At 36.4% G+C, this 15362-nt stretch overlaps 1 protein-coding gene across 1 annotated transcript; it reads left to right on the top strand.

Moving 5' to 3' along the window:
* The first annotated feature begins 13619 nt into the window (after window positions 1-13619).
* LOC144547901 (uncharacterized) lies at window positions 13620-15084 on the top strand. The gene is made up of 3 exons (XM_078296584.1): window positions 13620-14366; window positions 14457-14789; window positions 14878-15084. Exons 1-3 carry the CDS (start codon window positions 14172-14174, stop codon window positions 15082-15084), a joined length of 735 nt encoding a protein of 244 aa, XP_078152710.1. The 5' UTR covers window positions 13620-14171.
* Window positions 15085-15362: the final 278 nt, after the last annotated feature.

The following is a 15362-nucleotide window of genomic DNA, read 5'->3' as shown; positions in this document are numbered from 1 at the left end:
CATTACATTATTCAACTTCCTAGTCTTAATTTGCTGACTCTGCTACTGGTAAGCAACAACAATACCGAGATCATTTTGAAACGACATTTTAAGACAAAACTCAAAATTGTTCTTTGAAGAATAACGTTTTGTTTGTAAATTAATTATAAGAAGTTGGAGAAATAATTTTGTACGAAATTACAAAATAATTCATAATATAAAAAAAAAAAAACTATTTGAACTTTCACAAAATGACATCCTGCAAGGAATGCACGTCGTTGGATTGGTTTGGAGGAATCTCAACAATAATGTATGAATTTCAAAATAATTGTTATCATTCAATGTACGATGGAAATCAATAGTAGTGTCACACCCCGCGGCCACGGGTCGTAACAGTCCCCCGCCGTAAGCATACAACGCCGTGTATGCTTACAAGACAATTAACAATTTAATCCAAACAACAAGCAATATAAACAAGTTTCTAATATAAAATCAGAGTACACAGTCTGGACAGAAAATAATACAACAAAAGTATCACATCCGGATACCAACCATGAGGCCTACCCTAAATTCATACAACCAAATACATCTAGGGTCATGAAGTGGTAAGCTACTAAGGCCTACTACTCTCGTGCCTCTCCGGAATCAGTCGCACCAGTACCTGTAAAGTAACCCGAAGGGTGGGGGTGAGAATAAATTTCTCAGTGCGAATTTGCCACAGTTTAGACTATTGGACTTGCAATCAGACTCTATATTCAAAAATGAAACCCAAACCATAACAGTTCAAACAGATATATATTCATAAATAACAGAATGCCAATGTTCGACAACAATTAATCAAACTAAGTCACAGTTTACGGAATTTCTAAGATGAATTTCAAACACAACACATATTTGGCTTAACTCGACTCATTAGGGCTTGTAGCAACTACAGATGTTCTTTCGAGCTGGACCCTTTATCAAACCCACATCTGTAGGGTTACTGACACCTACAGATGGCCCACCGAGCTGGACCCTTTATCTGACACCCATCTGCAATCGTTTGGCTTAACAGTTATTAAGGTCTGGTTCAAGTCACATAAAGAAAATCCTCTTTAGAATCGTTTCCAATATTCGCAATATTCAATTGACCGTCCAAATGCATTAACACGTAGGAGAATGCCACCGAGCCATAGACGTTACACATGTCACCCACGATTCCAATTCACACATCATAACATAATCACCCTCCTTCGTCCCAACCGGTACTGGGAAACATTGAGGGCCGTTCACCTAAGGCCATTAGGATCCTGGGAATCAAAGCCAGCATATAGCCCGACTTTGCAAATTCATTGGATCCAAGTGCTTAACTTCGTAAATCCATTCACATACATATCAAATCGTGGTGACTTTCAATCAAATTAGATCATAATAGATCGACATAACCTACAACCACACCAGCATGCAAATCACTCAAGTCACATAAATTCGAGTTTAATTTGATTGGGCTATGCAAATGCTTTACACAATTCAATGATGCAATCAATGATATTCAACATGACAAACGAATAGACAGTTTAATTCATGAAAATAAAGTATCAAACAAGTCCAAGAATCCCGCACCTGATTTAGATGAGCGTAGCGCTTAAATTATGGTTCAGACATCTCGAAATGTCCAGCAAAGTCTTGCTCGACCGAGTCTACACCTATATGACAAGTAGGCCTGGTTTAATTCGGGTTCAGTGGTCTATACGTTTACTTTAGTTTACTAATGGCTTATACAGTCCTAAATCAATTCTTATGCTTTGGTATCGATTCTTTTCGGTTCCTTCTTTCTTACTAACCATCTCTCTAACTGTGCACATTTGCATCTAGGCCCTCTAGCCATCTACAATTTCACTTTAGTAACAATTCATTTACCGGTTGGTTAAACCCTAATTTGGTCAAAACCTCAAATTAACCGTTAAACGTTCTAGAATTTCAAGGTCAAGAGGTAACCATATCGATTACAACTCTAATCGGTTGGATTAAACAAATCAATTCACGATTATGCCCGATTTCAGTTTTGGCACGAAACCCTAGAAATAAAAATCCACAAATCGGAAGGAAATCGGGAAAAAGATTGACAAATAAACAAGCAAGGAGTGTAGAGGAACTAATTCTCGAGCAATTCGAACACAAATCTCGGGTTTAAAATGAAAACCCGAGAAATCGAGAAAATTCGAGTTTTCGAAAGAGAGAAGGAGAGAAAGGAATACCGAATCGGAGAGTTAGGAGAGATCTACGACCGTTTGCTCGGTTCCAACTTTGATTTCTCGCAACAATCGGGGCTTGAGCGGGAAATGAAGCTCTCACGCTCGTTTTCTTCTCTCTTGGGCGAAAATCACATAAAAATGGGGAAAGGAATGAAGTGGGAGAGAGAGAAGGTTCAATTTGAGTTTTAGGGTTAAAATTACCCTGAGTGCGGACGCACCCATCCGCAGTGCGGGTGGCTTCACCCAGCCACCCGCACTTAGCACTTAGTCGGTTTTCAGAAAATAAAATTTAACACAGAAATCTCTGAGTGTGGACGCACTCATCCGCAGTGCGGGTGGCTTCACCCGCACTGGGCACTTAGTCAATTTTCGACAGAAGTTCAGAAAAAGTCTGAGCCTAATGCGGATGCATTCCACCCGCAGTGCGGGTCCATCCATCTGCACTCAGGACTTAGAAGAATTTCAGAAAATTCAGACCAATACAGAATTGCATGAGTGCGGACGCACCCACCCGCAGTGCGGGTCAACCCATCCGCACTCAGCACTTAAGAAAATTCAGACCAATACAGAATTGCATGAGTGCGGATGCACCCACCCGCAGTGCGGGTCAACCCATCCGCACTCAGCCTATAAGGTTTCAGAATCTCGAAATTTCAACGCGGTTTCGATTCACACTTAACTTACTTATTTAGAGGAACCTTAATTAAGGTTTAAACTTCCATTTTGTTAGCACGATTTTCGATTCTTGCTTTTAAATCATTAAAAATTAATTGTAAAAATTTCATAACGTAACAAGTAGGCTTAGCAGCCTCCTCTGTAGTGATGTTACAACTAAACTAAATTTGTACCTAAGCGACTTACATTGTTTTTTCTTTTTCTTTTTAAAATTTTTTTTTTTTAATATCCATAAAAGATTCTTATCTGAATTTTGAACCTCAAATCTCTCACCAAAGAGAATTGTTTTTACCTTTTACCAGCAAAGCAAAGGCTGATTTTCTAAGCAACTTACTTTGTTTATCTATTAATTAAAAATTTTGGATAGAAATCATGCAGAATGAAATCAAATCATTCAATGCATAATGATGGAGAAAATAATCTGATATATCATTTTTGTTGTTATTTTTGTCAGAATAATAATTATTTTTATTTTCAATGCCAATTTTTTTAATAAATGATGACGGGGCTAGGAGCCTATGATTCATCTCATTTTCGGATCCATATCCTCTCTGGCACCTGACTCAACACAATTGAAACGGACGACCGATATTTATTCTCAGCTGGTGCTTGCTCGAAATGGCGCTGGGCACTATTATTTGTGCTTTGAGATTCGTGCCAAGTTGAAAAGAATAATTATAGGCCGTTCGATTCAATTGTACTCAGTCCGGTAACCCGAGTACAATTCCTCATTTTCTGACGGAAATTTAATTCAGCGGCGATATTCATGAAAGAATGAAGAAATATAGGCCTTATAATAAAACCAATTTTTAATTTTCAGACCAAACCTTGCAATGGGCTGAGACTAATGTGGCAGTAGCCCAGTAAGTAGTTTTGGCCGTTGGTTCTGACTAGCCCATTATCAGTTCTAAGGAGCAGTATTGCGTAGTACATTAGCACCGAAATATTTAAAAGTACCACAATCCCAAAAAGAAAATAAAAAAATCATGAATTTTGTAAAATTAAATAAATAGCATATCGCATTCTCTAAATGCAAATTTTTTTTTATGAGGACCGCATTTGACGGGATGCGAAGTATTAATAGAGTCCGCATCCCCAGATGACTTTTTTTTTTTTTTTTTTTTTTCCAAACTCTGAATTATGGTCAAAGTCATCCGAAGTCGTGATGGTTAGGTAGTACGGGTGACTTTGAATTAAATGATATATAAATTCAAACTTTATTTCCCCAGAACATGTTTGTATCGGGTGACTTTGAATTAAATGACATATAAATTGAATTAGTAATACACTAATACGAAGTGAATCAGAGGATATGAACTGATAGCACGGTCCATTATAAATTAAATTATTATTTACTTTATGATTATTTTTCACCGAAGACTCTAAAAATTTATTCGCCGATAGTCTTAAATTAATTTTTATTATAAAAAAATTAAATTGGATATATATATTATTTTATTTTATGATTATTTTTTACCGAAGACACTAAGAATTTATTCGCCGATAGCTCTAAATTAATTTTTATTATAAAGAACTCCAATAACATATATATTATTTTATTTTATTTATTTTTAACCGAAGACCCTAAAATTTTAATCGCCGATAACTCTAAATTAATTTTTATTACAAAGAAGTCTAATAACATATATATTAATTTATTTTATTTTGAGATTATTTTCACCGAAAATTCTAGAAGTTTAATCGCTGATATCCCTAAATTAAAATTATAGTAATTGAACTTCTTTGTAATAAAATTAAATTAATGGTATTAGCGATTAAACTTCTAGGATCTTCGGTGAAAAATAATCACAAAATAAAATAAAGTAACATATATGTTATTGGACTTCTTTGTAATAAAAATTAATTTAGGACTATCGGTGAATAAACTTCTAGGGTCTTCGGTGAAAAATAATCACAAAATAAAATAAAGTGATATATATATTATTGGACTTCTTTGTAATAAAAAATAATTTAAAATTTGATGAATACATTTATAGATCTTCGATGAAAAATAATCATAAAATAAAATAATAATTTAATTTATAATGTGACCGTGCTATCAGTTCGTATTATTAATTCAATTTATATATCATTTAATTCAAAGTCACCCATACCTAAATGATATACCAAACAACACAACTTAAAATGACTTTGACCATTTAATTCAAAGTTTCAAAAAAAAAAGGGTTACATCTAGGGGATGTGGACCTCATTAATGGTCCGCATCCCTCAAATACAGTCTTAAAAAAAGAGGTCTGCATTTAGGGAATGCGGCTGATCTTTATGCAAATCATTCTTTTCTTACTAAGCCCATCCGAGTGAAGATGTCAGGAAAAGACTGGCAAAAAAGCCATTGGCTGGGTCTCAAAAATGAAAGTACATTCTGATGGCAGTATTGAGAGGTACAAGGTTCGCCTCGTCGCCAAAAGGTATACTTGTTAGATATGTGTTCTAAAAGTTATCTTATGTTGATCACTTTTACATGTTATGTTTATGAATTGGATGCTACATGCATTTTGTTCCATAAAATTTATGTTTATCTATAGAAGTGTTCAAGAAGATGCTCTTGGTCTTGAACCATAAAACTCTATATGATGACAAACATAAATCTCTAAAATGTTCACAAACTTGGTTATTAGCATAGAACACTAATGTTATATTCCGAAATTTTAAAACGTGATTTATTTCTAAACTGAGCTTTGCGCTAAATAAAATTTTCTAACCAAAATAAAAATCAATCAGATTTATCTGATCAATTTAAAACTAATCTAAAAATTTCGAAATATAAATTATGAAATTACGTATATTAAAAATGTAGGAATTTAGAAAATAAAATAATTGAGTTCATATGGATAAATAAATAATTGAATTCTAATTAAGAGTATGATTATACGAAATTATTCGTACAAATAAATTATAGGATTGATAAGACTCGTTCATTTAGGAATTTTAGAATGTATATAATTATATAAATCGATATCGAATTATTGAATTCTAAATTGAAATATAAACGAGTATTAGAATCACTGATCCAGTTATTTAAATCACCGAATTAATTAAACCGTTGATTGGAATCCATATGCACGAATCTTGATGCGGTTTTGTTTTAAAAACCCTTTCCCATCTCTCTCTGTTTCCCGTCTCTCTCCCGTGCTCTCTTGGCTCTCTCTTTGTCCCTGCGCCCCGACCCTACTTGGCCCCTGTTCGTGCGATAATGGAGAGGAGACGGAGAGAGCGATCCCGCCCCTTTTCCTTGGTCGTCGCCTTGTCCCTTCAGTTGTCAGAGAAAAGGTGAGGCGAGATGGCCTCACCACCTGCTCGGTACGGTACTGGTATGGTGTGGATTTCCTTCCTTTTCGGGTATTTATACATCTCTCACTCTCTCTCTTGGGCACTCCTGTTTTCACTCTCATGTGCTGAGGTTTGCTTGACTTCCCCCTTTCTCTGTTCTTGCTCTTCCCCTCTGATTTCTGAGAATTTCGAAACCCTAAATTTTGGGGTTTCTTGTGAGAGTGATCGAGTGCTCGTGTGACTCCCTGAGGTGCTTGCCGTTGATTTTGGGGGCTTGTTGACTTGATTCTGTTGCTTGATTTTGCCGGCCGAAGGGCGAGAACCGTGGATTCTTGGTACCGGCCGCTTTTGATAAAGCCCTCTGTGATTCTAGCTGACCGGTAAGTGAGCACCTTGATTTTGTTGCCTCGTTTGATTTTGCGTAGTAGGTGCCGGCTCGGGTTGTTGATTTTCCCGGCCGACCAACGAAACAATGCAAGCCGGTACACTTTGATTTTGATGTTGTGACGTTTGTGCTCTATTCTGGTCGTGTACCGGCTCTTCCTGTGTTTTCTGGTGCGGCTTTGTACCCCCTGGTTTGGGTGCTCTTGACTAGTACTGTACCAGTACCTGTTCTAGTACTGTCTCGGTGAAATTCTGTTTTCTGCTTCATGGTTGTCGTCTCGGGTTTGCTTAACTGGTACCGTGACAGTACCTGTTCTGATACTTACCTCGGGGTGACCTTGTTACTTGGTTGTGATGTTGTATATGGGGTCTGTGCAATGGTACCACTGGTACCGGCTGTTGGTTGACTGTGATGGTTTTTGTTATGGTTCTGTGTTGATACCAGGCTTGAAATGACAGGGACCAAAGTGTAAATTAAGTAACTTAAGGGTTATTGGTGCAAAATAAAAACCCTTGGGGAATGTTAATAAAATGAGGGGCCAAGGTGCAAATTTTAAAATTTATTTGGGCTTGGAAGGTTTGAATGGAAATGAGCAACTTTAAAATTATGGTATTTGAAATTTTTCCAAAAAGCGTAATTGTCGGATTTCGAAATGTGGCTTTAAAATTTAAGTTTTATAAGGAATCGAATTTAAATCGGATGCTTACGTAAACTTAAATTAGCATGGGAAATGATTATACCGTCCAGGGTCTTGATGCCTCGATGATAGCTCATAACATAATTTGAGCAGATACTAAAATAACCCGATTGGACACCTGTATGATCCCGAAACAAACCAAATTAAAACACCCAACACATTAAACTAAAATAAAAGTTTTATAAAAAGTTTTAAAGTTAAAATAATTCTTTTAAACATTTTTCAAACTTGTACAAAAATTCGTTGCTAATTAATAAAGGACAATTAATTAGCAATGAAAAATATTAGTTATGAACTTAGATTCGAAACGACTAACTAAACGTAGAAATTTAATTAGTGATAAAAATAACGAATTGCGCGACTTAGAAATAAAATTAGTTAGAAAACACGTAAAATAATTAAGGGTCCTATTTTTAAAATTTTATAAACGAATAACACTTCTAGAATATAAAATAGCTTAACTATATTAAAACGGATTATAAAATTCGCGATAATCATATAATTAATAGATTATATTTAAAATAATTGCCTTAGGGATTTTAATTGTAAATTAACGTTCGAAACCGAATTTCGAACCCTTTTTAAAATTAATTATAATCTGATTTAAATAAATCAAGTAGATAGGAAATTAAAATATATTAGTTAAGTGAAAACACGTATAATTTACCGTAACTCTCAAACAATTATAATTCGACATTTGAATTTATACAAGCAATATATCTCCAAATTAAATCATTAGAATATAAATTAGATTAAATTAGACCAAAGTGAATGATCAATAGTTGACGAACTTATAAATTAAGATTAATGCTAAGCTCGATGACATGAAATTAATTAATTAATACATGCCTAATCGGATCAGTCCAACTGACTGAACCGGTAATTTTATAAAATCGAAATAATCGAGAAATTGACTGGTACATTAATTGGAACGAAGGTTAGAATAAAATTAGCGTAGATTTTAATTAGTTTAAATTACGTGATCACAGATCAGTCGACTCCGTACGAGTCCGACCTGTGGACCGATCCGACTGACCCGCAGTTCGGAGCATACGCGGAGCACGCTGATTATTGGCGACTGAGACTCCAGCCCCTCAGGTGTGGGATATCTGAATTATTTTCTTTCGTGGGCGTATTCTTACCAGTCGATCCATCTGACCTGACATTCGCACTTTATTTTAAGTAGTTGCATTAAAACTATAGAGCATGTTTATCCTTTTCTGCACTATAGGTAGAATTGCATAAGCCTCGAAAAACCTGAATTTACTGTATTGTAGGAGTAGAGTAATTAAATAATACTATATTTATCTTATTAGAATATTAGATTACTAGTTTGTCTTCTTCTCGTGGAGGACAATATATTATTATTATTTTACGTGCATACGTATGCATTGGTGAGAGCTGAGCAGAGCCGAGTGACTTCGTTCTGTCTTGGTATCACTTGGCATGGGACAGCCCGGCAGCCACTGAGCCGAGCGTCACTTGACTCTCGGATGGCTTTAGGATTTATATTATATGTAAACATTTGATTATATATCATTTTCGATCATTTTACTATTTGACGTGAGTAGTTCCGATCTCGAGTTTTGTGGCATTGGTTACCCCATCACGGTTCCGATCTCGAGTTCCGTGGTGGCATGTTTTTACTTTGAGACTGCACAGTTTCGATCTCGAGTTCTGTGTAGGTCTGTTTTACGCTACCGCATGGTTCCGATCTCGAGTTCCATGGCGGATTTGTGTTGCACGGTTCGAGGCCGTGGCACTTTAGTGCACCAGTTCGAGGCTGGCACTACTTATTGATCCTGTGATTTACCCCAGCGGTGGTTCGAGGCCCCGATGGCATTGTTTCAGGGCTGCGCAGCTGGACTGGCAGCCTTGATATTACGCTACACGGTTCGAGGCCGTGGCACTTTAGTGCACCAGTTCGAGGCTGGCACTACTTTTGATTGACTTATTTTACGACTTGCATTGTATGATTTCTCCTATTTTATATGTTTGGTTGATGAATCGTTTAGGCGAGATGACACACCAGATTTAGATATAACCATTGGCTAGTGTGCTAGTGTAATGCTAATCTTGTGGGCAATGAGCGATGTCATTAGGCAACGTGTATCATTGTTCCCTGATCATAGTCCTTGGATTATATTATTCATATTCTTTTTGGTAAAAGTATAACCATCGGCTAGTGTGCTAGTGTAATGCTAATCTTGTGGGCAATGCGCGATGTCATTAGGCAACGTGTATCATTGTTCCCTGATCACAGTCCTTGGATTATATTATTTAGATTCTTTTTGGTAAAGGTATAACCATCGGCTAGTGTGCTAGTGTAATGCTAATCTTGTGGGCAATGCGCGATGTCATTAGGCAACGTGTATCATTGTTCCCTGATCACAGTCCTTGGATTATATTATTCAGATTCTTTTTGGTAAAGGTATAACTATCGGCTAGTGTGCTAGTGTAATGCTAATCTTGTGGGCAATGTGCGATGTCATTAGGCAACGTGTATCATTGTTCCCTGATCACAGTCCTTGGATTATATCATTCAGATTCTTTTTATCTTATTGGCACGGCACGGGGTGATTTACTTAAATCCATAATATTATTATTATTATATTTGTTCACACGGTGCTTTGGTACTGGACTCCGAATTGAGTACTATCCGATATTGTATTTTGACTTTGGGTGTATTTTGCATGTTGGCATATTAGAACAATCGCATCATTGCATTAATTAAAAGTGTTTTATGACTATTAGATATTGAGATAGGTTTACACTTGTGCATATTTAATTGTATTCATAACTGTACGAAATTTATATAAATAAAAGTGCTTTGACCGTAGAGGATCCCTGAGGGGATAATTCTGGGTCACATACTGGGCGATTCGTCGCTCACCCACAAGTTGTTTCGTGGGTTTTAGGTACAGCATCTGGCGATCCGCAGCAGGAGTTGTCAGGAGTTGTCCTCGATGGCCACACCGCTTGATTAGCTAGAGTTAGACTTTTGATTAGGTTTACGAGTCCCGTATTCCTGTGTTATATATACGGGCTCGATAGATCATGTATCACCTTCTATAGATGGTGTTATTTGCATCCGAGATGGATCGGATTATATGTTATGTATGTGTATGTTTATTTATTGGCTATGTGACTGATGCTTGATATTTATATTATTTTGCTTCCGCTGCTGTTTGATTTATTATTTATGATTAGCCTTGCGTGCTTAATGATTAATTAAGCACGAGGCGAGGGTGATCACACCTTAATCCAGAATTCCTGGTTTGGGGTGTGACAACTAATATACCATGATAAGTTTGTTATGTTGATTAAAGTACATTGTAGTTCTATAAATGTTGATAAAGGGTTATCGTTTAATAACATGAGTATATGAAAGGTTTCATATATTGAACAGACCTAACGAATGAAAATATTATATGAGTTATGTTAGTGTCATTAATATTTTCATTGTGTCTCAGAATTCTAAGAAATGAGATGTATTTCTTTTTCACATGAGAAATATATAATGTAATTAGTATTAAAAGCTGCTTATCATAAGTGGTGATAAAAATATTAGTTCCTTGTATATAACTTGTGCGGGAGAAAGTTATATGTCAATAGTATCATTGCCCCTCATTTATAACGAGTGATGATATTTTATGGGCCTCTTGGTAAAGTAGAATTATAATGCATGCAATATAACTGAAGTGCAATTATATATTTAGAATTTACTTAAGAGACCAAGAAACGAATATAATACAAAGATGACACGGTCCGACTTTGTATATTATTCATAATATCATGTGGCAAGGAATGGACACAAGTAATGTTATTTGTAACGTTACTTTAAAGGATCATGTATTGTAAAAATGATACTTTACATCTATGTTATTTGGGTAACTATAATGTATAGCTAGAATATCGCTTATAGTTTATGGTAATAAAATGTTTTATGTCATTGCCAACATAACACAGATCCTCCATATAGGTCACACCAACTGAACGAGAAACAAGAAGGATATTTTATTTATATGATGTATATTGTTTCATATGACATGAAATAATATATATGTGATAAATAAATATCATGATTGCTTAGAACGAAGATAAATTTATGAGAAGTGTGCATGTATATTATTTGGTATAATATGGTACATATTATATAGTATAATATACATGACACATAATTAATAATGTGCAAAACATTGTTATAATATAAGTTTATTAAAACCCAAAATAAATATGAGTTGAGGCTGGTACTGTAGCACGTACTGTAGCAGTTACTGTAGCGCGCACTGTAGCAGCAGCTAGGGTTGTCTCTTTTAATAAAGAAAATTATACTAGGAATGTTACATAATGGAAACCCTAGTATATTTGTATATAAGGAGAGGTAGAGAAGGTATTCAATAAGGGAGAGGCAAGAAATTTTTCTGAAAATTTATTTCCTTCTCTTCCTCTCCCTCCTAGCCACCATCCCTCTTCCTCTCATATGATTGATTTCTCTAATGAAGAATTAGTAGAAGAACAAGAAGGGTTATTAATTAGGTTCTAAACTTAGATTAGATTAAGATCTCTAGTAAGATCTTTCTAATCCTTGTTTAGTTCAAGGTGAACACTAGGAGACCGTTTCGACAAACGAAGGTATCCAAGAGACCTAGAAGAGAATTTGATTTCTCTCTATTTACCAAATTGACATTTGGTAGAGGTATATCTAAATCACTTTTAGTAGATAAATTTGTGATGAATGAATGAGTAGATAATTATTTGTGCATATGAATTGGTTGAATACAATTAGCATAATAAAGTAGATCTGTAGATGCTTGTAAGAAAATTAAATTTTTTAAATTTATTGTCTTGCCGCATCATAAAATCCTTCAATACTCAGATTGAGTGAGGGTATTTACTACCACTAGACATTTGCTCCTGTGGCCAAGTAACTCTTCGAGTTTGACATGTAGTGCACTTCTCGAAAAGCGATGAAAGGGCAGGGTACACCGTACACCCAAATGAAATGCTCTCTTACTACTATTTTCTATTCTGCTTTGCTTAGTGCCAAGTCAAGTCACTTCTTCCAGCGCCTATTTTTTGAATTTTATAGAATCTGTGGTTTTTTTTTTATTATGATATTTTTAATTTTTTTAGATATTAGCATGCTAGATCTTTTAATAATAGGCTACTCAATCTAGGCCTTTAATTTGTGTTTGGATGGATGAGGAATAGTGCTAACTTATGTTTTATTTTTCTCTCGGACAAGCAGCTATTTTGTTATTCCAATAAAAAAAATAGGTTAGTGACTATTTTGAATTCTTAGGCTAACTATTAACCTCGTAAATTTCACAATTAATTCAAATGCACACAATTTTCATGGCTAAAAGGCTAATCTAAAAAATAATAGACTAATATCACGTTAGCCCTTTCAATATGAGAGTGAGAATTTGGTCTGATGTTCAATCGGAGCAGTTCGACTCGTGTCAAAAATTATACAAATCTTGATAGGAACTTGATATGCACAATCTTTAAATTCTTCGTGCAAATGTTCATACAAATTGAGTGGCTTTTAGTCAACATCAGATCAAATCTATCATACCACGATTTATTTTTCGGTCTTTTCTTTTTTCAAAACTTAACATGCCTATCTCATTGAGTTTTTTTTAAAAATAATTATTTTTATAAATATTTTATTAAAAATAACCAGGGTTCGACGGGATTTTTAAAAATACTCAACCTATGGAAAAATTCCACAGCCCGGATTTTTTTACTCTGCCACGTGGAAAAAATTCACGGGCGGGATTTAAAAATGGCCCCCGTGGAAAAAATTCATGGCCCGGGGTCTATATATAGGCCACATCAGCACTTTCTCTCTCCTCCCATTCAAATTTTCTCCTCTCTTCTCCATATTTTCAAGTAAGTCCCTCTATTTTTTTTTTAAATTTCATTTGTAGTGTAAAAATAGTTGTAGATTAGTCCAATTATGTGTAGAATGCACCAAAATTAGTATAATGTAGTTGTAATTAGTGTTAATATATTTAGTTAGTTCGGTTAGTGTTAATTAGTATTAATTAGTTTTAATTATGATTAATTAATTACGGTATCAAATTTAGTGGTAATTAGTGTTAATGTAGGTACCAAATTTTTTGTAATTGGTGATAATTAAGGTACCAAAGTTAGTTTTAATTTTATTTCGAATTTTTTAGGCCAAAATTTTACTGTAATTAGTGTTAATTAGTTGTAATTAGGATTAATTAATTAAGGTACTGAATTTAGTGGTAATTAGTGTTATTGTAGGTACCAAATTAGTGGTAATTTTACAGCCGAAAAGTAAGAATATGTATGGGCCGGTACTTCTACTGCAGCATTGGTCATGGTCACGGCTACCGGTGGGGGTACTTGAGCCGAATGTCTGGCTTGATTGGGGAGATCCCGATGGTGCAAACTGCCCGACATTTGGCAAGAAATGGTACGAACATCACGAGTACATCAACCAGCCTCACGGAAGGCCAATAGGTATCAGGCTGGTCCGAGGTCAGATTCAGAGTCTGGGTGACACGTAGGTGATATGGACTCCGTACCAATAGCTATACAATCAGGGGAGGTCGCCGCAGATTGTAGCGGATGATCAGCAGATGTGGTTCTACCAGGGTCCGCTGGTGTGCTTCTGGATAGTGGAGCACCACTATCCAGACCGGGTACTCCGTCAGTTTGGATATCCTCCACTTATCTCCACAGATCAAGGCGTCCCGAGATTTGTGATCAGGAGTCTACACGGGTGAGTTATGTTATTTTAGCATTTTGTACTTAACATTAGTTTTTAGCTTTAAATTGCAACTAACATGTTAATTATAGGACGACCCACGGTAATCACCTCGGCTGAGATTGGACTACGCATCATCAAACACACTACAAAAAGGCAGCAAATATGAGTGGCCACTTGTGGCAGATGCCGGAGGATGGGATGCAGTTCCAGGGACCTCCCGACTTGAGATATAAGGCTTGGTTCCTGCGGGTCGGCATGGCATCGGTATATCTAGAGGGAGATTACGGTAATTTTCTTCGCTTGAAAACCTTCATAGAAGATGGTTATACCCCCACTGGCCGGAAAGGTGCTCGCGATGTAAGTAATGTACCTAAAACAATACATTTTTCTACCACCTTTAGCATTTTTCCTATTTTTTTTTTTTATCTAACTTTGGTTTTTTTTTAGCTGCTAGTAGCGATTAAAGGTGCCGGGCGATCAATCGTTTGTCTTGGAAGACGTGGTTACAGAGCTTTTGGACATGTGATGTTGAACTTGGTTGCCCCCTACATTGAGAGCCACGGCCACCAGGCAAAGCTAGTCACCATGCTGCGAGACGTCGAAGAGGAAATTGATTGGCCTAGAGTACAAGCGGACGAGCCTGATGTGCCACCTGTTATGGCTTCTGAGATGCCACTGGAGCCCTTAGAGCAGCCAGAGTGGGACTACCATCGTTGGGTACTGAGCATGTCCGGTTGGCATGCCTTCCGTGACAAGCATGGACGTGTAGTTCTTCCCCAGGTATGTCATTTTTAATTTTATGTCAACTTAGTTAAAATTTTCTCCTTCCGTAAATTAAGTTAGTTAAAATTTATTAGTATCCTTGCAGGGTTTTGCCTACATGCTGCCACCGCCTGAGCTGCATGAGCAACATGAGTCTCCGGAGATCCAGCCTATGCATGAGTCTCCGGAGATCGACCCTAATTTCCATATCAGCGTCGATTATTTTGATTATTCTTCGCCTATAACCGCCTCTTCGCTTCAGCCGTATCCAGCGAGGGCTCATGATTGGGAGGCCTCTGGTAGCGGGACTTAGCCTGACTATGCGTCCCAACTTGTGGATTCCATATTCCATACCCCACTTCCATCGCCAGCTACCCACGCGGCCGATAATCCATGGAATATAGCACTCACGATGAGCATACAGGCCTTGCCCGAGGAGGAGGTTACACTAGCTCGCAGAGCGCAGGACAGAGAACTGTAGTGGAATGACTGGTGTGAACAGAATTCAGTAGGGAAAATAGGGGTAGACCACCTCATCGATTTACCCTTTCGGAGTACCAATGATAGAGAGTTTTTTTATAGTTTTAGTTT

The sequence above is a fragment of the Carex rostrata genome, chromosome 2 (assembly GCF_964058835.1).
Source record: "Carex rostrata chromosome 2, lpCarRost1.2, whole genome shotgun sequence".
NCBI lineage: Eukaryota > Viridiplantae > Streptophyta > Magnoliopsida > Poales > Cyperaceae > Carex > Carex rostrata.
Note: the sequence above shows the minus strand (reverse complement) of the source record. Positions and strands in the feature narration are given on the sequence as shown.

Bases quoted from the DNA above. Each gene is read 5' to 3' on its own strand.
- LOC144547901 (XM_078296584.1), top strand. From the start codon at position 14,172: ATGAGTGGCCACTTGTGGCAGATGCCGGAGGATGGGATGCAGTTCCAG. The intron at 14,367-14,456 runs GTAAGTAATGTA...GTTTTTTTTTAG, and splicing joins GCCGGAAAGGTGCTCGCGAT to CTGCTAGTAGCGATTAAAGG. The intron at 14,790-14,877 runs GTATGTCATTTT...GTATCCTTGCAG, and splicing joins GACGTGTAGTTCTTCCCCAG to GGTTTTGCCTACATGCTGCC.